This window comes from Trifolium pratense, linkage group LG6, assembly GCF_020283565.1.
Source record: "Trifolium pratense cultivar HEN17-A07 linkage group LG6, ARS_RC_1.1, whole genome shotgun sequence".
NCBI lineage: Eukaryota > Viridiplantae > Streptophyta > Magnoliopsida > Fabales > Fabaceae > Trifolium > Trifolium pratense.
In genome coordinates, this window is record NC_060064.1 from 29,673,215 (window position 1) to 29,696,598 (window position 23,384).

General features: G+C 32.9%; 3 protein-coding genes across 8 annotated transcripts; 1 reads left to right on the top strand and 2 right to left on the bottom strand.

Moving 5' to 3' along the window:
• Nucleotides 1-2,004: 2,004 nt before the first annotated feature.
• On the bottom strand, nt 2,005-7,815 carry LOC123892562. 2 transcript variants are annotated; one of them, XM_045942373.1, is made up of 2 exons: nt 7,424-7,815; nt 2,005-2,349 (listed from the first exon to the last, which is right to left on the bottom strand). In XM_045942373.1, exons 1-2 carry the CDS (start codon nt 7,625-7,627, stop codon nt 2,167-2,169), a joined length of 387 nt encoding a protein of 128 aa, XP_045798329.1. In that variant the 5' UTR covers nt 7,628-7,815; the 3' UTR covers nt 2,005-2,166. The 2 variants fall into 2 exon arrangements, with proteins under 2 accessions (XP_045798329.1, XP_045798330.1); XM_045942374.1 differs by having other exon boundaries at nt 2,005-2,346; nt 7,424-7,807.
• A 389-nt stretch (nt 7,816-8,204) lies between these two features.
• LOC123892963 (RNA-directed DNA methylation 4-like) lies at nt 8,205-15,095 on the bottom strand. Of its 5 annotated transcripts, none has more exons than XM_045942871.1 (13): nt 14,937-15,095; nt 14,772-14,846; nt 14,015-14,113; nt 12,535-12,648; nt 12,341-12,421; nt 11,522-11,610; nt 11,257-11,331; nt 11,032-11,073; nt 9,692-9,822; nt 9,491-9,606; nt 9,117-9,192; nt 8,969-9,039; nt 8,205-8,886 (listed from the first exon to the last, which is right to left on the bottom strand). In XM_045942871.1, exons 1-13 carry the CDS (start codon nt 14,986-14,988, stop codon nt 8,603-8,605), a joined length of 1,305 nt encoding a protein of 434 aa, XP_045798827.1. In that variant the 5' UTR covers nt 14,989-15,095; the 3' UTR covers nt 8,205-8,602. The 5 variants fall into 5 exon arrangements, with proteins under 5 accessions (XP_045798827.1, XP_045798829.1, XP_045798826.1 ...); XM_045942870.1 differs by having other exon boundaries at nt 8,211-8,886; nt 14,015-14,122; XM_045942873.1 differs by lacking the exon at nt 14,772-14,846 and having other exon boundaries at nt 8,206-8,886; nt 14,937-15,092.
• A 2,027-nt stretch (nt 15,096-17,122) lies between these two features.
• On the top strand, nt 17,123-22,617 carry LOC123891324 (RNA-directed DNA methylation 4-like). Its single transcript, XM_045941162.1, has 10 exons — nt 17,123-17,340; nt 17,443-17,523; nt 18,747-18,835; nt 19,058-19,132; nt 19,320-19,361; nt 20,944-21,095; nt 21,325-21,440; nt 21,740-21,815; nt 21,900-21,973; nt 22,060-22,617. Exons 1-10 carry the CDS (start codon nt 17,247-17,249, stop codon nt 22,338-22,340), a joined length of 1,080 nt encoding a protein of 359 aa, XP_045797118.1. The 5' UTR covers nt 17,123-17,246; the 3' UTR covers nt 22,341-22,617.
• The last annotated feature ends 767 nt before the right edge of the window (nt 22,618-23,384 follow it).

Sequence of the window (23,384 nt, forward strand, 5' to 3'; positions counted from 1 at the left end):
GCCTTAATTTTTTTTTACTAGATTTGTGCCTTTAAATTAAAAACAATTTTTTAATATTTTTTTATTATGCTGAGTACATGTCATTACTAATTATTGAATGTGTTAGAAAAATTTAGAATAGCATGTTAAAGCAATGAACAACATTGAGAATCTTGAAATATAACTCAAAAATAAATTCAATAGAAGCCAATCAATCAAAATATTACTCCAAGATCAATACTTAGAAGGTTAAATATGCAGATGAATAAAGTGTTTTCTTTAAAAAAAAAACTTGGTATCCGGTCCTAGGACCGACTAATCCAACGGGATCAATCTCACCGCCCACTTGCGGGGGCCCATTTAAAGCCAAAGTTTTTGTTTTGCTCTGTATGGACTTAGCCCGCCGAAATTGGCTCTAGGGGGAATCGAACATGAGACTTTGAGAGGAACATACTTCAAGGACCCAAGTCAACACCACTAGACCAACCCCAAGTGGATTGTTGATGAATAAAGTGTAAATAATCATTTTGATCAATGTGTGAGTAGTGTTGGAGGAAGGAATGTTTTTAAGAAATAACTCACAATTTACTTGATTTGTTTCGAAGAATCCGAATTCAATTCTTAATGAAATAATTATTGATCAAAATTTATTTACTTTGTAGCTGAAATCTAAATAATCCATAGTTATCACTTATGAAAATGATCCACCATATTACTTACCTTGATATTGATATATTTAGCTAATTTTCAACTACACCAACAAAATAAAAAACACCATGTATTATCAACTCTAGACACTTGGCTAAAAAAAAGTTCCTAGCAATATATCCTGACACTAGAATTGGACCAGGCAATTCAATCAAATAACTTTGGAAGTTAACTAGTGCAATCTAAATATCTAATCTGTCCCTAGATTGATTGAAGCTCATGTTAATTATTGCCAACATACACGACAAGAGTATGAATAAAACAGGTGTACAACTTGGCACCACATAACTTTGCTCATATAAAAATAAAAGGATTACCCTAGCTACATGTATCTCAACATTATTGTTATGCTACTTTGCTCCATGTATCAATACTTTAGGATCTCCTACATGATAAAGGAGTCTGTCATACTTGTTAGCTGTGCACGTGAGAACTTTCAATGGTCCCCATAGTGTATACTATACATCTGTATCGAGAAAGTCCGAGTTTGATTTTTAAATAGAACAATTTTTAGGTTTGATTATATTATCTTACGGCTGAATTATAGATTATTAGAACTCTCTTTACTTAAAAATTGGAAGGTTAACACAAAAACAAATTATACATTTACATGTAGTATGTATTCAGGACCTAGCTCAAAAATTTCAAACTTCTTGATTTTTGGAACTCCAGACCATTATTAGAAAACTTGAATCCCTATGGTGAAAAAGGGGGCTAAGATTCACCCATGTCTCTATGTTGAAAGTACACTACACTATGAAAAGCTTGAATCTCTATTTTGCTTAATCAAGATTTTTTTTAGTAACTCTCTAGTTCTTAGGAATAGACTCCGTTAATTCAAAGTTCGGCCGTGAAGTAAGTAAAATCTGACCAAACATTGGTTTCATTATAAATCAAACTCGGGTTCTCTCACTAAAAAAATATTTATTACAAAACTATTCTATCAAAAACAATGTTTCAAAACATAAAAATAATTTATAATGGTGTGACATTCCATTGTCCATAAAAATAAATGGTGTGACTGTGACATTCTACATGTACAAGCCAATATTTATTACTAAACTATTCTATCAGAAAAAATCCATGTTTCAACTAATTTATAAATGCAACTTTGTAAGAATGAATTGAGTAAAAGATAAAACCTAATATGATGTTAGAGTTTAAAAGTTAGAGATATATTGAGCATTAGAGATATACCCAAAAATAACTAAGTCCCACATTCGAGAAAAATAAGGTCTAAAAGAAATTTATATAAAATGACATATTCCACGTTAAAAGTTAATTTTGAAATAATGAGTTAGGTCCATAAAAATCTAATACCTTCAAAGACATGAACAAGGTTTTAAATTTACTCATGTGTTGTGTGCTAGGCAGTTTTCACATTCTTTTTTAGAAAAACTAATTATAATGAAAGCTTTTCTAATTTGCCATTAATTCTGATAGTAGTTACATACAACAGACACAATCAAGCAATACTCATCAAGATTGTTCTAATAAATTTTCAAAATACAGATTTACTAAGTATCTTCCTGTCGACAAAACATCGAGTCTCTTCTCGCTTTGTTCGTATTTCCCTTTACGAAGCTGATATCGAAGCGTTACAGCTGAAATAGTATAAGCTTGTCCTTCAATTGTGACACTCTCTCCACACTGCAAGTTCTGCTTTAAAGAACAAAATAAATAAAAATGAGATCACTTTACTTAGATGCAACTGAATATGTCATGTTATAATGAATCATATCACCTAAAAAAGATGTGTTGGATCACAAATATATGCATAATTGAATCAAGAGGCTAATAATACAAGACATGACAGGTGATAAAATATTGCTTTACTAAACAAAGCATGAAAAGTTTAAATGAAGAATCTACCAAAACTTTTCTGCTTTCAGAACTATAAAGGCAAGGAACAATCACAGCTAGTTAACCAAACTACCAAACATCTTGTTTCATTTCCTCATCTCAGATGGACCCATCTGCATTAACTTATAATGTTTTGCCATAAAGAAATAAGATAAAAATCGTCTATGAAGCACTGACAGAGACATGGATACCAGACACGACACTGACATGTCAATACTGATAATAACTTGAGAAAATTAATTGAATGTAACTATATGTGTCGGGCATTAGACACGCATATGATTATGATTAGAAGTGTCAGTGATTTAAAGAAAACAGCAGATCCTAAAGAAGCAATCATAGCCACAATCCTCAGACTAATATAAAATTAATATACATAAAATTTTATTATCCTTTTAAATTTGTATTTTAAGGTCCAACACATGGGTTGTCTTCTCAATTATATGCCTAGGCTACCTCTTATAAATGATTGCATCTTTCATCACATGTTCACATATGAAAAAGACCTATAATACACAACTTTATTTATCCATTATGCAAAGGTCAATTTAAGGTAAGCATGTGAAGAGCTTAAAAGTTGAAATTACCCTTTTACATCATATTTTCATGGAGGCATATAACCTCCAAGTCACTGACACTCACTCCTATGAGTGAGAAGCAAATTCCAATCCAATAAGCAGGAAAAGGGCTCACCAAAGAATCTAAACAGAATCATGGTTTTTAAAACTTCAACGAATAGTTTCAATCACAATACCACATTAATCTCAGAGACTTGTACCAAAGCTCTTTTCTACAATAGCAAGCCAAATACTTGCAATATACAATGCTTTTAAAGTAGCCATATATAAGACCATTTAGTAAGGATCAAGACCACCAAGAGACCTGAACACCACATCTCCACTGAAAACCTGAACGTATTGGAAATGAGTCCCCTCTCTTACATATATTTGTTTTAGCCGATTCCTGATCGATGTAGGACTAACCAATGATTTCCAATAAAATAAACAGGCTGATGGCTCACCATAAGAAGTAAAGCTTTGACAGTTTTTTATCTTCAATTAGTAGTTTCTGTCACAAATTAGGGCTTAATACACCAGTTCAAATTACTTCAGGAAGGGATTCCATCTCACAGTTAAGCTTCCAACAATATTTTCAAGATTTAAACTTCATAATTTGTAATGAGAATCCTTAAACATGATTCCAGTCAACAATGGGGACACTGGTGCAACACAGTCTCATTAGTTAGTCTTTAATGATAAGTTGATGGTAACATTTTCTGTTTACAGTTGAGGATGCAACACTATTACGCCCTAAGCTCGTTGCCATTACTCCCAACAACTATAGTAAATAGTTTGCAATTGTAACCATTCTAGTCATGTAATACACATCACAGTGTTGTAAGGAATTTTTCAAATTTCTTTTTTGTTAGAACTCCTTTTCAACTAATATGGATGCACACCATCTCCTACACACCTAAAAATCCACTCTAAGCGTTTCATTCAACGATGTATCTCTGGATTTGAGTAGATCAAGAATCACTTAGAAAGAAATCCTTCATAACTTTTCTTTCATATTAATTGGACAAACCACTATGGAGAGTACTTTGGAACCAAAGAGCTTTCCCCAATTTTTATGAAATTGTAAGGTCCAAAAAGTTCCACTGGTTCAAAAGCAAGTGGCAGATGCTATATTATAAGGTCACTAGTATTCATCAAATACTTTATATATAAGTCCACTGAACCAAAGGCATTCTTTTAAAGGAAAGAGTAAAAGACAGCAATATAATGAAATCATTACTTGAAAGTACACTACTGGTCTTATTTCAATAGTGTGGCCTTCAAGGCTGTCCAATGATTGCATTTTAATAGTTATTAGAATATAAGAGTTATTCATGTGTTAGGCGGCTTTTTTTGTTATGTTGAACAATAGTATAAACATAAGTGCCAGGTTAATGTTTCGTAACACATCAATATATGATTAGATCTCAAGTATATATACATTATAAAAATAAAAATAACCAGATCTTGTAATATTAAGGGGTCCTCTCTATTGCTCTCCTTTGCATCTAACCCCATGTGTTGATGCAAACACAAATTATAGTAGGCAACAAATAGAAGAAAATAGAACATTAATGGAAACAAAGAGTGTACTATTTCCGAAAAGCAAAAGGAAAATACAATAGGACATATGTCCTATTGTACACAGAGCCAAGCTCCTATGGAGGCATGATGTCTACAGTCCATAACAAAATGTATGATTCTGGTCGATAACATTTTCTCTTGAGTGTCTACTCAACACCTATATAACAGAATCCCACTACACAGTTTGTTTGGCTGCCTCTCTCACTCTCTGCCATGTGAAAAATCCCACACTCTCCTTTCCTGTTCCTTATAGTGTTAAACCGGGCTTACGAGTTATTTTGTGCTAACGTTGACCAACATTTCTCATTTTTGGGTCCTAACACAACTTATCAACAATAGTCATACTTGTACCAATTATTAAACTTATAGTTACTCCAATTTAAAGATTCAAGTATAAGTGAATGTTGAGTATCTCAGACATTATTAAATTTATCCTAGACATGAATTCTCGGTATGTGACTCATGAACTGAATGATATTAAAAACAGAAGTTTTCCAAATAGAAGAAAACTAAACATGTTACATAGAAGATTTAAACTCTTGAAAAGTAAACAATGCCTTACAAAGTCAAGTCAATCAATAAAGCTCCTCAAAATTGAATTTGTCTCTAAAATTAACATGGGTATATAATCCATAGAGTTTTGTGTGTTAAGATTACAACGACGTGTTTTAAATTAAATCAATAGTGAATATAATCTTACTTGCTCATTTTAAAGACAAATCAGCTCTGTAATGTGACCTTATCTTCACTCATCGCGTAAGGGGATACATGGTTGGACATGCTATTTCTATTCTAATTCTAAATTTAGACAATTATAACACATGTATGTACCAGAATAAATAAATGAAAAAGATAATTGATTAGGATCCTCTTAAGCAAGAAAGTGATGAAGAAACTAGTTAGTATAATCATGGTTATCAGATCCAGGTTCAAGTTATCATCAAATTAATTTGGCACCCATGCTTGGTTGGATTGGAACTTAACAAATCCAGATTTGGTCAGCACGCCTTGGAAGTGATCCTGGTCCATCCTCTTTGGTGTTGCTACTTGGCTGCTGTGGAAGGAAAGAAACCAGCTGGTTTTCTCCCACACCTTGGCCCAGAGTCCAGATTCAGACTCGTATTGTTGCCAAGAAAATTAGCAGGCCTTGCACTTAAGGGAAGAAATGCAGCAGAAGCCATCAGAATAGTTGGAGTGCTCCTCCCGAAGGGTTGTTCAATTGTAATGTTGACTGTGCCTACCAAGTCTCTACATGTCATTATGTGTATGGAAGTTTGGTTCGTGATTCTACAGGAACGCTTATAAAGGGTTATTATGGCAGAGTGTTAGTAATGTGATGCATGCTGAAGTTTGGGCTCTGTTGCGTGGTATTAAATTAACCCATCAGTTTGTCCATCAACAACAGCATCTTAGAAACGGATTCTATGGTCCTGACTAATTGTGTGCGAGGAGTCTCTATGGCTGCTTCTTCTCTCCAATCTCTTCTTATATCAGATATCGAATATTATCTCCATCCCCGTGACTAGAGTACCTCCCTTAGCCATGTTTATCGCAATGCTAATCACAGCGCTGATTTCTCGGCTAAGTCTGGCTTACGAACCACAAAATAATTCAAGATTGAAGTTATAAATCAAATGACAAAAAAATTGTTGACTATACAAAGTGTCTGGCTAGTAAGATTAGGTAGTGATTTATCTGAATGAATTGGAATTCAGCACAGTGAATCGGGAATCATCAAAACAAATCAAAATCCAAGATGCAATGCAGGTCCAAAATAGATACAGACTAGGGATTCGTATCAATTGGGTTCAGATTTGTATCGAAACAAGATACTGGTAACCATGATTCTAACAAATAACTGTTGAGGTGACGACAAATGTTGAGATTGCAATCACATTTAAGTACATATTACATGAGTAAACTATTAACAAATAGAGATACAAAATAGTGAAGAAGAAAGAGGAACAATAAAGGAGGCTACGATTTCGATAGAATAGCATAGCTTATAAAAGTAAGAGTTACAACGAGAATACATAGTAATAAAACTTAAAAAGACTAGACTAATAATCTATTATCTAACATGAATGATAAACCAGCTTATTGGTCCCTGATCGTTCTCAAAGATAGGTCCTTGAGATTAAGAATATCTCAAAAAGGTCTCTTACTCTATTAATCAGTTAAGTTGGTCATAATATTTAACTAATAATTATCAATTAGGTTCTCATACTATATTTAACTGGACTATTTAAGAGTTAAGAACAAATTTGATGGTTTATCTTAGAGTTGAGAGTTAGCCCTAACTCAACCCTACAAAAACTGACTTGTAAGGTGAGAATTGTAACTACTTATAAATTTATGTTCAGGTCATCCCATATCCGATGTGAAACTCTTAACAGTTAACACACCTAACACTATTGAGTTTGGTGCGTGGATATAAACGGTGGATAACTCAACAGCGGAAACTTGAAAGCAGGTGGTCCATGGATTTTGGAAAGGCTCCAATACCTTAACTAATATTAGTGTTGAACCTAACTCAACCATACAAAATTTTACTCGATATTTTAACTAATAACTAACACAATCTTCGGTTCGGTTATTTTTATAAGAGACAATTCACATTTCTATATTAATTGAATAATTGATGTATCTGATCGATAATATAATATTATGTATGATAAATTATTAGAATGAATGAATGAATGAATGAGATGGGAGGGAGGGAGGTTGCTTACGGGAGGGAGACAACGAACGCCAAGATATTTGGGTGGAGGAGTGATCTCAACAACTTTATATGGAGGATGGATACTATTACTGCCTCGTTCTTTGTCTCTGTCTCTGTCTCTCTTTCTACTACTGCATGATATCTCAAACGACATCGTCTTGTTGGTTGAAACAAGAACACCCATGTTCATGTTCCATGATGATGCCAGTGCCATTCTCCGTAGCTAATCTTTTTTTATGACCGATCGACCGTAGCTAGCTACAGATAATTAATTCATCTTCTTCTCTTGGCAACAGGAATTCTCCAGATTTTTTTTTTGTTTAACTGTGGGACAGAGACGGGGTCTTACATTTATTATTATTTTCAAAGCAGTTTCTGTTCAGGGATTAAATTTGTGGTTGTGGATAATGCATCACTAAATTATAGAATGAATGTGAAACTCACTATTTTCTATATTTTTTTTTTAAAATTTCGGTTCAATTACATTCAATTTACATGGGTATCTAAAGAAAAGAATTTGACAGCTCGAAAGTTTGACTAAAAATTCTTTCTTTTAAGAATTGAATTCGAATTCTCTCAAACAATTTATCTTCAAAAGAATTCAATAATCTACTACAAAAAAACAAAAAAAGAATTCAATAATCATTTGAGCTTAATTTTCTTTTCGTACAAGTGCAATTAATTTTCGTAATATTAAACAAAAAAATAAATAGATTAGGTAAAAGAAATAAAAGTAAATAGATTCTAACAAAAAAATGTCCTTATACGATGTATGAATACGTTTTCTTATGTCTAAAGTAATACTACACACAATGAGATTTGAGCCTTTAAACAAGTGATTTAAGTCCATGATTCTTGCATAGGAAGAAAAAAAAAAGTACCATGATAAAAAAAATATACACATACAATTTTTTTGAGTTAACTATCTAGATTCAAATCATTCAATGACCAATCCTCATAACAGGTGATTTTTGTTAAAGCCCGTTCAATTTTTTATCCTAGTTTCCATCCCTAGCCTCATATATGTACAAAACATAATCAAGTCAACAAACTAAGCAATGCTTAACATCTACTACTAAAAATGTTTTTAAAAAATAAATTACTTAAAAGCCATCATTTTTTGCAGGAACTTTCTGATGGCTTCATCTGTAAGACTTACTTCCAATGTTCATCATCCACATCCTCATCATCATTTACTCTCAGAACCTTCTTCCAATGTATTTTCACTTGACAATTCATTACAGGTGCCGTCATTATTTATTTCTTCTGATTCACTCTCAGAACCTTCTTCTTCAGAAAACTTGGGTGTGCTTCCTTCTGATTCATCACAATAACTGCCATGCATGCTTTCTTCTGATTCACACTCAGAAACTTCTTCTTCCGAAACCTTGGCCATGCTTTCTTCTAGTTTGCACTCAGAATCTTCTTCTTCCGAAAACATGGCCAGATAATCAGTCACTGAAGTGTCTACGACTGCAATTGATAATTGACAGGTGTAAATGAGTTTTCAATATATAGTGATCTAAAAGTTACGGATAAAGACGAAGGGAAATACCATTTGAGTCGTCAGTTTCATAATCCGAATTGTCAGGCCCATCATAAAAGTGTTCATCATCAACTTGAACTCTGAGTTGATGATACACAACAGTGTCAATCAGCAAGAATATGGAACCGGGTTAAACAGGTATAGACAAAATACTCACAGTGGATAACAATATGGAGATTCTTCTTCAACGATCAACTCATCCATCACAGTGTAGAGATCATAAACATAGTCCTCTGTATGTCACATATGACAATGCACCATAACCATGTAAACAGAAACAGTTTAGATATAAGAGAATAGGTCAGCAGCCACAATAATTTCAAATCATTTATTGCAAGTGTTGATAAACAATAAACATTGATAAAGGCCCCCCAAGATAACTCCAAAATACATTTTTCTTCATTGACCTAGAAAGTGTGTTCCCCCAAGTACATGAGCTCCAATTATATCTCAATAATTTAAATAAAGCAAGTACAGGTTGAGGAAAAAGTAGCAAGATCTGTAGTTTATGACTAAACAACAAATAAAAACCTTGTTTGGAATGAACACTTGTGTCAGCTTCAATCTCTGCAGCAGCCTTTGGAATAACATCTATTAGTAAAGGGATGAAATTAGCCAAACGTCTTTGATCCTCCAAAGATATATCTCTGCATTAATCACAGGATAAGTGTTTTTTTATGACAATTGTTCATATACAAAGATAACAAAACAAACTTTGATGGAAATATTTACTCCTGTTGTTCCTCCTTAATTTTTTCTTCATAGTCAACACGAACAATGTCATAGAACTGGCATATTTTCTGTAATGCATTTTCATCTGATGTCTTCCATATTTGCTTAAAGCGAGCATCTATAGCTGAAGACTGCGAGAAAGAATGAGGCACAAAATATTTGCTGTTAGGGAACTTCTTATAGAAACTACTTCAATGTTTATATTACTCCCTCCATCCCATATATTATTAGTGTCATATTAGATTTTTTTCACAAAAATTAAGATATAAATGAAAGAAAGAGAACAATACTTTTATCAAATTAACCTTATCAACTATTAAGCATTGATTTGATCAAAAGAAAAAACTACTCAGCATTGATATATTCACCATTATCACAAATATAAAGTGGAGGATAAGGATAATGTCTTGCAAGTGACGCACAAAGTATTAACTACAATTGAAAAAGTAAATCATATTATATTGAAGGATTTGTCTAATGTGCACAAGTAAAAGAATCTTGCACTTTGCGCAAGTGTGTTTTTCACCCTTTTATTTATTAATAATAAGTCTCATCATATCACATTTGATCCAATGGTGGAATTTGTTGATTCAATGGTGAAAACTAACTTTTGGACTATAGAACTTGCCAAGATTGAAAACTGAAAGACAATTGTTTTGGGACAAACATTTTTTGCAAATGTGACACTCATAAAGATGGAGGGAGTATTATAGTGATGTACTTCATAATTTACAACTACCATAAACAGAATTCTCCCAACTCCCAAGTCATATATAAATTAGTTTGAAAGTTTGGCTGCTCTAAACTTATCAACTTAGACACTATGGTGTTTTTTCGTGATAAAGGAAATGATGTTCTAACTTTTAAGTGATTATGCGAACATATATTATCCAATAACCATAGATAAAATTTTAATTGTATTTGAATTTAACAAATTGGAATGATCAAGATTTGAAATAGAAGATGATTGAAACTAAACGAGCAACAATTTTTCATATACATTAATTTTAGATCAAGGTAAATATAATTGAAAGCAACTAGGAGAGTCAAATGATATGGAATTCTACAGCACAACTACAAAAACAACCGGAACATAGGAACAATTCCAAAACCAATCATATCAGAAAGAATTTCAGAAAGGGGACTATAGTTGAAAGTAGTATAAAAGGTTATAAGTAAAGACAGGATGCAAGGGCGTGTCTGAAAGTATACAGAAGAGACTTCAAACAATTCCTAATCCTAATAGTATATATTGGCATTCCTTAAGAAAGAGTATTAATAAGTGGCCAAACATATTTGCATACATAAATAGAAGAAACACTTAAGGGCATGTAACAAACCTCTTTTTCTTGTTTAGCTTTAAACACCAGCTGATCTTGCCTCTGGACATTAAAATAGGAAATGATGAAAGACGTGATTAGAAATGTGAGGCATGTTTGCGAAAAACAATTGGAGTACAGATTTATGGCTTTAAGCATGCATAAGCACATGTGTCTGTGTCGCACACTGCCCCTATGCACATGCAGAAAAAGGTGGGAGAGAGAAGTCAAGAAGAGAGGGCTTACATTGACTTCTTTGAAGAAATTCTTCCTTTCATCAACTTTTGACTTGGATTTGGAAGCACTTCTGGAACGAAGTTCCTTAAAAATCAGTCAATCAACAAGATGTTATGTATTCATATTACCAAATCATTTTGAGAAAACTGAAACAAAATTTTATAAATGGAGAGTAAATTGAAATGATAGTTTATATTAAAAAATAAACACATCACAACACTCCTATATCATAGGGAGGAAGAATTGTACAATGTCATCTAGATGGGATACTAACCAGAAATGATCGCACAATATCTAAAGTGTCCTCAGAGTCACTTATTGTCTTCACATGTTGCACCAAAACCTTCTTGTCATGAAATTCCACTAAAAGAAAGGGAAGAATTATATCTTGAGTTAGGCATAAATATTAACAACACATGCAGAAACAAAACATTCCAGCAGTTTTCAGCTCTTCAATCTGTCATAAATCATCTCAAGTTTAGCTAGATTATTTAAGGGCAGACTCCTTATGTGGCATTCGACAAACTTATTTTTCGTAGCATCATGACAGCTATTTTTGCAAATACATAGAAATGTTAATTAAAGAAATCCATGACAGCAAAAAAAACTAATGAAATAATAAACTATGAAGTCTTTTAGCACTTGAAACTAAAATAAATGCTTAAATAAGAAGCAAAAACAGTTTCTTCTCTACCATATCTGAAGAATTATAAATGCTATGATGCTTTTGTATGCGCTGAATAATCAGAAACTCGGTGTCTTGCTAATAGGTCTCAGAAAGGTATCCACTTACATCAGTGAGTAGGTTGTATGAAAGAAATAAATGGAAGAGTTGGGAACAATGTTATTAGCATATAATCATGTACTGGTAGAGAGTTCATTATAAAAAAATGCCAGAAAAAACATTTCTACAGATCTCGGTATTGTCAGTTATATCATCATATATTATCAATCAATTATGAAGGCAGCCAAACATCATATAAAATGCAGGGACCTCAGAGTCTTGCATTACATCCAAATCATATGTTTATTAACTAAGCAAACATACAGATAATAAAACAAAAAAATTGAGAGAAAAAGAAAAGCAGCATACTGTTTTGAGAAGAATTGGCGATTGATAGATTTCCAAAATCTGAGAGAGGATGCTTCAATGGCCTCTCCATGATTTCCAACCCTACATTTCCACAAAACAATTCCATGTAAAAACCACAAAACAATTGTTGAATGAGAATGAAAAAAATGATAGGAGTAATGAAAACAAGAAGAAGAAGAAGAAGGGAGGATTACGGAAAGCGTCAAGTGGAGATTGAAAAGGTTTTCGTTTGACCCTGACGAACACATGCTTGAGTGGAGGAGCAGTCAAAGAGCTCTCGGTCATGTTTGCTTCTGAGTCAGCCCCAACTGGTTGGAAACAAAGACCTTTAATTTCAGCTTTCACCTAACACAAGAGTTGCAATATATATATATATATATATATATATATATATATATATATATATATATATATATATATATATATATATATGTGTGTGTGTGTGTGTGTGTGTGTGTGTGTGTGTGTGTGTGTGTGTGTGCTCCTCTGTCTTGTCGTTTAAAGTACGTACACATCTTAAAAAAACCATGGAGTGTGCTAAATTCTATGATAAGTGAATTGGCTGAACTGAAAAATGATGGCAGTTGTTATGGTAACCAATAGGGAGGGTTGGCTTTGGTCGTATTATATTTGGAGATGCAGGGGAATGGCATGTAGTTTTGTGGGTGATATTGGATCTATAAATAATCTTCACAAACATTGGCGGAAATATAAACGGGTTTGATCATTTTTAGAATCACAGTTATAGTCTACAATTGAGTGTAAGGCCGTGAACCTGGTCCCCTCAATCCAGTTCAGCCAGTTAGTATATGAATTTTGTGTGCATCATTATGGTGCAATAATCACTGAAATTGGTAACTAGATTAAATGTCATGGAGAGATTTCTGCGAAGGTGGTAATAAAAACCTCTAATAGACATAAGGAACATTGTTATTGGCAGATGGTATAGAGTTAATCTAGGTATTATCCTTTATACCAACATATATATCCACATTATATTATAAATTATGAAGGCAATGAACGATCATATGAAAGTTCATGTGAAATGCAGGGACTCCTAGGACATGTTTTGCATCAAAATCCATAAGTTATTAACTAAAAGCTAAAGCTAAAGCTAAAGCTAACGTATAGATTAAAATCGTCATCACGTCATGTAATTAATAGGGAAATAACTAAGTTAAACTTCTAGCGTACACTGAAAATTGTTTGAGATGGCCAACAAGGGGAAGCCAAAAAGAGTGAATTGGGGGAGGAACTCTTATCAATGGATGGAAGCAGCGTTGTCAACCGCGGATGCAGAAAATTAGGGGTTCAAATTCCGCTACACAGAGTGATATAGTACCACTGTAGCCACTATATGACAACATTTTGCACTAAATAGTGATTCGTTCAAATTCCACTAGGCTATAGAGCCGCTAGTGAGAAACCACAAAAAAATGATGTGACACTACTTGTTGAAAAACCTTAGGGTGTTTGGATACAGTTTTAGAGAGGATGGACGGACTTATTTTTCTTATCTAACATGTTATTCTCTCAAAAAAAATTACAATCTCAAATATATACGAAAATATAGACTTATCCATCCATCATAATGTGTTTGATAAAGCAAACAATCAACATAACAAGATAGAGATACAAAACACAATTGAAAGGGTAAAAATAAATGAAACTAACCATTTTGAGAAGAATCCGAGATTGATAAATTTCCAAAATCCAAGAGAGAACGCTTCAATGGCCTCTCATTAATTTCCAAACCTACATTGCCACTTAGCCCTGCAAAACCTTAAATCAACCCAAACACACCCTTAACAATTGGATTTTACATTTGACATCTTAGCATAATTAATTATATATGAGTACCAAATATAGCTCTTTTAAATATACAATGTTCGGCCAGAGGTAAGTAAAATTTATATGATAATTGTTACATTCAGGATTCAAACTCAAGTTCTCGCGAATGATTTGTCATTGAGTAGAGTTCATTAATCATTTGAGTTCAATCAGAGATTATTGTTTTGAGAGCAAAGAGTAAGTAATAGTAGTAATTTGTGAAGCGCGGAAATTCCTCAGATTAGGGCTGTGTTTGGGAAGACCAATAAGCTAGCTTATAGCTTATAAGCTACAAGGTCTGTTTGGTAACAGTTTTTAAAAAAGAGCTTATAGCTTATTTTTCAAACGCTATTTCAAGTAGCCGATAAGCTTAAGTTATCTCCTATAAGCTAGCTTATCAACTATCTGCTATTTTAAACAGAGCCTAGGTGTATCCCAGTGACGGACACACGTCGGTGTAAGACACAAACACATTGAATTGTGTCATTTTCTCAAAATTATTATCGGTATTGACGTGTCAGTGTAGTGTCTGGTGTCAGTGTTTTGTTTCAAAGATAGTAATAAAAAAAAAAAAAAAAAAAAAAAACAGCATAACATATACCACTGTCATCAGAGATGGATAAATTTGTAAAATCCAATAGAGAACGTTTCAATGGTCCCTGATCAATTCGAAACCCTAGAATGGCATACAAAAGCGTTGTTACATTATTACATGAAAATGAGAAAAACAAAAAGTGGATTAGAGAGATTGATTGAAAGGGTTTACGTCTGGGTGGTTCAGCCAGAGACGAAGAGCTTTTGCGATCGAGGTTCTGCATGGGTTCCAAGTAAAGAATGACTTTAATTTCAACAACACTCGCTACTATTTTTTCAAAGTATTATTTTACTGACTCGTGACTTGCTTGAGAAGAAGAAGAAAAGGAGAAAGAGATATATATATATATCGAAGAAACATGCTGATGTGTCCTGGAGGGGGAGTAGGGGAATAACAATGAAAAGTGTTAAGCTTTTTAACATCCTGGCGCCGAGCTATTTTTCCGCAGGACCTCCCCTACAGTATCGTCACCGCAGTAGAGTTTAACCACCAAGTTCGGGATGGATTGGTGTGGTTCCTCTACGCCTAGGACACCAGAATATCGAACCATGAACGAAGTAAAGGCATGAGATAAAAGCATATTGACTATTTGGAGGTCCTAATTCTTGAGACACCAAAGGCCTCTGCCCTAACATCCCTATATTATTCAAGGGATGGGGGACAGAGGTTTTGGTTTTTTCATGTTGTCAAAGAGTTGAACAATTAAAATAGATGTTAGGTAAACATTGCGAATTATATCATCTTTTGTTTAATTTTGGATTAATTTATTATATTTATTTTAGGTTTTAATTTGGTTTATTGTGTTTAAGAAGTTTTGAGTTTGTGTTAAATTTTTGTTTAAATCATGGACTTGTCTAATGAATTTGTGTACGTGGACCACTCAGGAGAGTACTATCTGAAAGTTTTAGAAGAAATTAACTCAAAATTTAACAAAAAGTTAGAAAAATTGACTCAAAATTTAACGAAAAAGATTAACTTATGTTGAGATCAATAACATAAGGAACTAATTTTAAACTTTTTAAACATAAGAGACCAAATTAAAACATAAAATAAACATATATGCAATTAAACCTTTAATTTTAGGTTTAAAAGCAATCTTGACCGATCGCGTTTCACAATTGTGCGATTTTGACTCTCAAGTTTCAATTGTTTGATTTTAACCACTAAGCTTCGTAGTTGCTCGATTTCATCCCCATAAAACTTCAATTGCTCAATTTTGGCCTTCAAATTTACCCATTTTGCATTTGCTAACCCCTGTTGACTTTGTTGGATAAAAATTACTTATGCGGCATTTTAATTTTTTTAATAAATAAAATTCAATTAAAAAGAGGGATTAAATTTTTTTAAAAATAAATGACATTGTCTTTTAAAAAAGAACTTATAATTTTTTCTTTTGTTATATGTAGTTTCTAAAATAATTTTGTTATAAATAAATACTCGTAGTTCACAATTTTGTGAATAATTTAATCTTCAAAGATCAAAATCTCATCTCATAATTATAAAACTATTTGTCAAAAAAATTATAAAACTTAAAAATTCAAATAGATAAATTTTTATCTTTTTTTTTCCTTTCACAAAAGATAAATTTTTATCAATTGAAATTTTATTACTTGTCTCCTATCAAGCCCCGATACGTGACACGATACCGATACAATACGACATCGATACGGGAAAATTTTCAAAATTCTCGATACGATACGGCCACGATACGTTATTTAAAAAATAAATTTAAAATTAAATAACCCACTTGGGTTGGTGCATTGGTATTGGCTTGGGACCTGGGAGTGTGCTCCTCTTGAGGTCTGAGGTTCGATTCTCTTTGGCGCCAATTTGGGTGGGCTAATTTAGCTTCTTCAAAAAAAAAAAAAAAAAATTTAAAATTAAATATATATAAATGCACAATATACAAACATAACTAAAATAATGATAAAAAAATTAACATTCAAATTGAGCAAACAAGTAACAATTACCCCAAAAGGGGAGTCAGATGGGTAACTTAACTGATTAAACTAATTGAGCTAAGAGTTAAGGAGTTGAAGATTCAGGTTCAAGTTTTAACAAAGAGAAAAACTAACATAACAATATAATATCCTAATAATTTGCTTTTAAAAAAAAAATATACGTACTACCCAAAAATATAGTTGGTAACATCATATTTTAACATTCAATAAAGAAAACAAGAATTGTATCGGTCTCATTTCCATCATTAAAAAACATTAATTGTCGGATACTTTTTTCGATACGCGTATCTGAGAAGTATCCGACACGTATCGATTATATTTTTTTTAAAAAATAATATTAATTTTCGATACTTTTCCGATACGTATATCAGAGAATATCATTATCGAGTAGGTATCGGACACGATAATTCGTTCCCATCGGAGCTTGCATTTCTTTTTGTATTATTTTGGCGTTTACAACCCATCAGCAATCACTCGTGTTAGGGGCTGAACTCACTCACTGACCGATTCTCAAACAAATATGGCGGAAACCTCTTCGTCTCCGGCTGCTCCACCCAAACCTGTTGTCGTTAGGGTCAAACGAAAACCCTCTCAATCTCCTCTCGATGCTCTCTGTATGTAATCTAACCCTACCTTCTTCTTATTCTTCTTCTCTTTTTCTTTTTCTCGTTCTCATTCAACAAAGCTTTTTTGTTCCTTTTTGCATGTCAACTTAGGGTTGGAAATCAATGATAGGCCATTGAAGCGCTCTCTCTTGGATTTTGGAAACCTTTCACTTTCTCATTCTTCTCAAAACGGTATGTTAAAGATTCAATACCTTAAGCCTATGCTTCGATTTAGGGTTTTGGAGGAGGAGGAGACTATTTTGGACTTTATTTATTTTAGATTTTAATTTATTTTGAAAGAGTAGAATAGATTATTATATAACCAAGTGATGCTCAACTGTTTAACGATCTCTCCCCTAAGGCTGATTGTTCGGAAGAACCTGAGTTCGATTATTGGATGAAACAATTCTTGATTAGATTTTACTTAACTTTCGGCTGAACTGGCCGAACTTCAAATTACAATGTTCCAGCCGAAACCCCTTCCTGTGGAAATGTGGAAATTGGAGGGTAAATACAAAAAAGAAATAAATAATAGATTATCATATGACAACTCTACTAGCTGAAATTAACAATGTTCCTATGTCTGTTAGAGGCTTCACACATCGACTTCGCAGAAACCACTTCATGACATTTAATATAGTTATCAATTTCAGTGATTATTGCACTATAATGGTTGCTGAACTGGATTGTGGGAATGAGGTTCATGGCCTCACACTCTCAGTCCTGCTATATCCATGTGCTATTCCCTTGCTTCTCCTCAGATAATAACAACCAAAGCCAGCCCTCCCTAGGTTACAATAATAACCGACATCATTATTCAGTCAATTCTTTTCTAGGAGGAGACTATTTAAAATCTTGAATCAGAACTGTAATTTTATTGAATAATAACTGATACTGATAGCCATGGCCACACCGAGCGTGCAATCCCGTGATAACTCTTCCATTTCTTTCTGTGGTACACGTGTACTTACTGGTTGATTACTTTCTGAGACCTATTAAAGGATACTGAGTTTCTGATTACTCGGTGCATACAAATAGCATCATAGCAAGCATCCATAATTTTTGAGATATGGTAGAGAAGAGAGTATTTTTGCTTAAAATTGTTTAAACATTCTACTAGTTTCAATTGCTAAAAGATATGATAGTTTATTTCATTACTTTTGACCTATCATGAAATTCTTTTGACAATTAACATTTATATGTATTTGCAAAAATAGCTGTTATGAATTATGATGCTACTAAAAATAAGGCTGCTAAAGGACACATATAAGGAGAATGCCTTTAAATAATCTTGCTAAACTTGAGATCATTCTTGACAAATTGAAGAGCTGAAAACTGCTGGAATGTTTTTTTTTTGTTTAATGCGTGTTTAATAGTTATGCCTGACTCACTATAATTCCTCCCTTCCTTTTTAGTGGAATTTCATAACAAGAAGGTTTTGGTGCAACATGTGGAGACAATTAGCAGCTCTGAGGTCACTTTAGATATTGTGCAATCATTTGTGGTTAGTATCCCATCTAGATGACATTGTACAATTCTTTCTCCATATGATATACAAGTGTTGTCATGTGTTTATTTTTGAAAAAAGGTCATCTCATGCCAATTCACTCTCCATTTATAACATTTCGTTTCAGTCTTCTCAATAGGTGGCAAGTTTGTATAATCATTGCACTATTTTTTGACAAAATGAATAACTTAATAACTTGTTGATTGACTGATTTTTTAGGAACCTGGTTCCACAAGTGCTTCTGAACCTAAGTCAAAAGTTGAGGAAAGGAAGAACTTCTTCAAAAAAGTTAATGTAAGCCCTCTCTTCTTGACTTCTCCCCTCATCCTCCACCTCCTCCTGCATTTGCACACAGCGTGTGACACACATGTTTATGCATGCTTAACGCCATGAATCTGTCTTCTTCCCAGTTGTTTTTTAGTAAACATGTTTCACATTTCTAATCATGTCTTTCATCATTTCGTATTTTTGATGTCCACAGAAGCAAGACCAGCTCTTGTCCAAAGCTAAACAAGAAAAAGAGGTTTGTTGCATGCTCTTATATATTTCTTCCATTTATGTATGCACATATTTCTTCCATTTATGTATGCACATATTTCTTCTATTTAAACGATGGCACAATATATACTCGATTCTTCAGCCTATTAGAATTTATGCTGAAGTCTCTTCTGTATACTTTCAGACATGCCCTTGCATTCTTTCTTTACTTGTATCCCGTTATACTACTTTCAACTTAGTCCCCATACTGAAATTCTGTTTGTTTTGGAATTGTTCCTATTTTTCTATTTTTTTTGTAGCTGTTCTGTAGAATTGCATTTCATTCAACTTTCCTTGCTGCTTTCAATTATATTTACCTTGATATCAACTTAAAGTATTTAATGTATAAGAAGATTTGCTGCTCGTCTAGTTTCAGTCATTTTCTATGTCAAAACTTGATTGTTCCATTTTCTTATGTTCAAAAGAACTAAAATTTTATCTATGGCTATTGGATAATATATGCTACGAAGCAAGGGCATGTCCATGTAATCCCTTAGAAGTTAGAAGTGCATTGTTTCCTTGGTCAACAAGAAAACCCTAGGGTCTGTTTATTCCCATTTCAAATAAAAATTTCCTTCTAAAATAATTAAAAACTACAAAATTTGTTGGGTAAATCATTTCACAAATAGAAGTTTTGAAAACTAGTTTGTGTTTGTAGGTTATGGAAACTAAACAATCATAATTGTTAAAAAAGTTAGAGCAGTTTTTACTTTTAGTTTTTAATATAGTTAAAAAAAAAGGTGGAGCACTGGTACTTTTCATCAATGCCAACTTTTAGAATTATAAAAAGATTATCTTTATTTTTATATTGACACTCGTTTTTTCCACGGTTATTATTATTAACACACGCACAGAAGCTATGCTATTGTGTGACAAACATTTAACTTTAGGGAATGCATTTAGACATATACATTTCAGATAGTTTTCTTCTCACTTTATGTTTTTCAAATTTATTTAGTTTGATTGATTTTTAAACTTTTTCCCATTGATCTTTTACTGAATTGATTTTATTGTTTTGAAATCATTCAAATATATAATTAGTTTAATTTGATTTATAATATATCTTTTAGGTGTTGCAACTTAATAAGTATAAAAGATATATTTGAAAGCCAAATTCATGCTTAATAGCTCGATAAAATCAGGCTTAAGAACTCGAGGAAATTTGGGAGAGTTCTGTTTATGGTAGTTGTAGACTTTGGAGTACATCACAATAGTACTCATTCTGTTTTGTTATAAGTGTCGCATTCGCAAACGTATTTTTCCCAAAATGAGTGTAATTTTCAGTTGTCAATGTAACATTATCTTTTATCAATTGAACCCTATAATTGATACCCGAATACATGAATGCTTCAAGTCATTATCCTTCAATTCACATTTATGTAATGACGAATACATGAATGCTTAAAATGATTAATTTGATAAAATTGTTGTATTTTTGTGAAATATGCTAGTATTGTAATATTGTAATCATAATGAGGCAGAGGGAGTAATATTTAAACATTGAAGTAATTTCTATAAGAAGTTTCCTTGCAGCATAGTTTTATCTTATGCCTCATTCTTTCTCGCAGTCTTCAGCTAAAGATGCTCGTTTTGAGCAAATATGGAAGAGCAGGAAAGAAAACAAGGGGACAACTGATGTAAATGCATTACGAGAAATATGCCAATTCTATGATATTGTTCGTGTTGACTCTGAAGAAAAAACTAAGGAGGTGCAACAGGAGTAAGTATTTCCATCATAGTATGTTCATTATCTTTATTATGAGAAATTCTTAGGTGAGTCCTCACCTAAATTTCTCATAAGAAACATTCTTCACAATAAATATGGAAAAAGATCTGAGTTGTGATGTTATTTATTTACTATATCAATACTTCCTGGTTTTGCTTATTGTAAATAAGGATGGTTATTATTTATTGTCACTGGAAATACACTTAACCTGGGGTTAATGCAGAGATATCTCCTTGGAGGATCAAAAACTTTTGTCTAGTTACCTCCCTTTACTAAGAGAGGTTATGCCTAATGCTGCTGCAGAGATTGAAGCTGATATAAGTTCTCATCCCAAACAAGGTTATTGTTTAGTTGCAAACAACCATTGAAATGCTTCTGATCTTGCTTCCTTTTCCTCAAGTTGCACTTATTATTTCAATAATAGACATTTTTTGGGCCAATAAAGAAAAATATATTTTGGAGTTATCTTGGGGGCATTTTATCGATGTTATATGGTTATCATCACTTGCAATAAATAAATGATTTGAAACTATTCTCTTATACCTGAAGCTGTTGTTTGTTGTTTTTTTTTTAAAAAAAATATCTAAACTGTTTATATTTCATTGGTTATGGCGCATTGTCTTATGCGACATATACAGAGGACTATGTTTATGACCTATACACTGTAACGAATGAGATGATTGTTGAAGAAGACTCTTCATATTCTTATCCGGTGTGAGTATTTTGTCTTTACATGTTAAATCTGATTTCTTATTCTTAATTCTTACTACTTGACACTGTTGTGTATTGTTGACTCAGAATTCAAGTTGAGGATGAAGATTTTTATGATGGACCTGATGAGGATCCAGATTATGATACCGACGACTCTAATGGTATTCCCCTGTTTCTTCTCTCATCTTTACCCTTCTTAATGTAGATCACTATTGATTGAAAACTCATTTTCACTTGTCAATTGTAGCCGAAGGGAATATAAAAAATGATTATCCAGATGAGATTTCGGATGAAGATGAAGATTCTGAGAGTGAATCAGAAGAAAGCAAGGATGGCAAATCTAGTAATGAATCATCAAATGATGAGGAGGACGAGGATGATGAACATCATGGTTTTGGTAATGGTTATATTTCCGATCCATTGTATGATGAAGATTTTGATCATTATGAAGGTCAAGGTGCCGACAATGACGAGGATGAACATGATGATCTGGATAATGAACAAGCATGGAGGTGGTCTTACCGATGAAGCCATCAGATTATTCATAAATTTCTGCAGAAGTTTTTTTTGCATTTAAGGTCTTTTGTTTCCGGTATTTAGTCGACAATATTAAGCATTGCTTAGTTTGTTTTTAGTTGGTTCTTCGAGTGTAGTTAAGCTGGTTACTAGGGTTTTCAGATTGGGAATCAATCACATTCAGCTTGTTGACTTGCCTATGTGTTGTACATTTGATAGGATGTTCCGCGTTCTTAATATTAATAGGATATAACTCCCTCCTAGTATATAAAAAAAGAATGTTATTACCTCCAATCTCGTCTTAGTATTAGGATCTAAGATCTTGGGTTCAGCCATGTTAGTGTCCTTGAATCTTTCTCTGCTCCATTAGTGTTTAGACAATACAACCTGAGGTAGATTCTCCCAATAAACATTGAGAATATTACTCTTTCTTCCAATTCTTTTCTCTATTTCTGAGATATTAATTAAAAAATTAAAAGAAATATACCTTTAAGAGTTTGATTAAACAAATCGCAAAAATATTTATATATGCTTTTCTAATTAATGTTTCGGAGACATCAGTTAGCCAAAGCCCCTATTTTATATATGATCGAGAGAGTACAGTACATATGGATACACATGCATTAATTTACACTCTCCACGTGCAAGAACATTGTAGTTTAGTTTAAGAGTATGCCCACGTGGAAACACACCTTGAGTTGCTTAAATATTTTATATATGGAATATGGAAAGAAGAAAACATAATTAGCAAAACGATATATAGATAAGGATCGAAATTAAACAGCAAAAACAGTGGGTACTGGTGCCCTTAAAGAAGCAAGAACATGGATAACACCTCAAACTCACAAACAGATGAACATAAAGAGGTTAAAGGTGTAATTGATGATGACTTAGAAACAAAAGAGGAGTGCAAGTGCAAAGGCATAGATGATCAAAATCAAAAGACAAAAGGCTTGCCTCACCAACAAGTTCCACAACCAGAAGATTTCTCTACTGAAGCTGAAGCATTGGACAAAGATCTTCCACCCGCACAAGCCTAGCCTATTTTTTATCCTA

Bases quoted from the DNA above. Each gene is read 5' to 3' on its own strand.
- LOC123892562 (XM_045942373.1), bottom strand. From the start codon at position 7,627: ATGGCACTGGCATCATCATGGAACATGAACATGGGTGTTCTTGTTTCA. The intron at 2,350-7,423 runs GTAAGCAACCTC...TGTTCTTTAAAG, and splicing joins GCGTTCGTTGTCTCCCTCCC to CAGAACTTGCAGTGTGGAGA.
- LOC123892963 (XM_045942870.1), bottom strand. From the start codon at position 14,988: ATGCAGAACCTCGATCGCAAAAGCTCTTCGTCTCTGGCTGAACCACCC. The intron at 12,422-12,534 runs GTAATCCTCCCT...GTGGAAATGTAG, and splicing joins ATCTCCACTTGACGCTTTCC to GGTTGGAAATCATGGAGAGG. The intron at 11,611-12,340 runs GTATGCTGCTTT...CCTTTCTTTTAG, and splicing joins CGCCAATTCTTCTCAAAACA to TGGAATTTCATGACAAGAAG.
- LOC123891324 (XM_045941162.1), top strand. From the start codon at position 17,247: ATGGCGGAAACCTCTTCGTCTCCGGCTGCTCCACCCAAACCTGTTGTC. The intron at 18,836-19,057 runs GTTAGTATCCCA...CTGATTTTTTAG, and splicing joins ATATTGTGCAATCATTTGTG to GAACCTGGTTCCACAAGTGC. The intron at 21,096-21,324 runs GTAAGTATTTCC...GGGTTAATGCAG, and splicing joins ACTAAGGAGGTGCAACAGGA to AGATATCTCCTTGGAGGATC.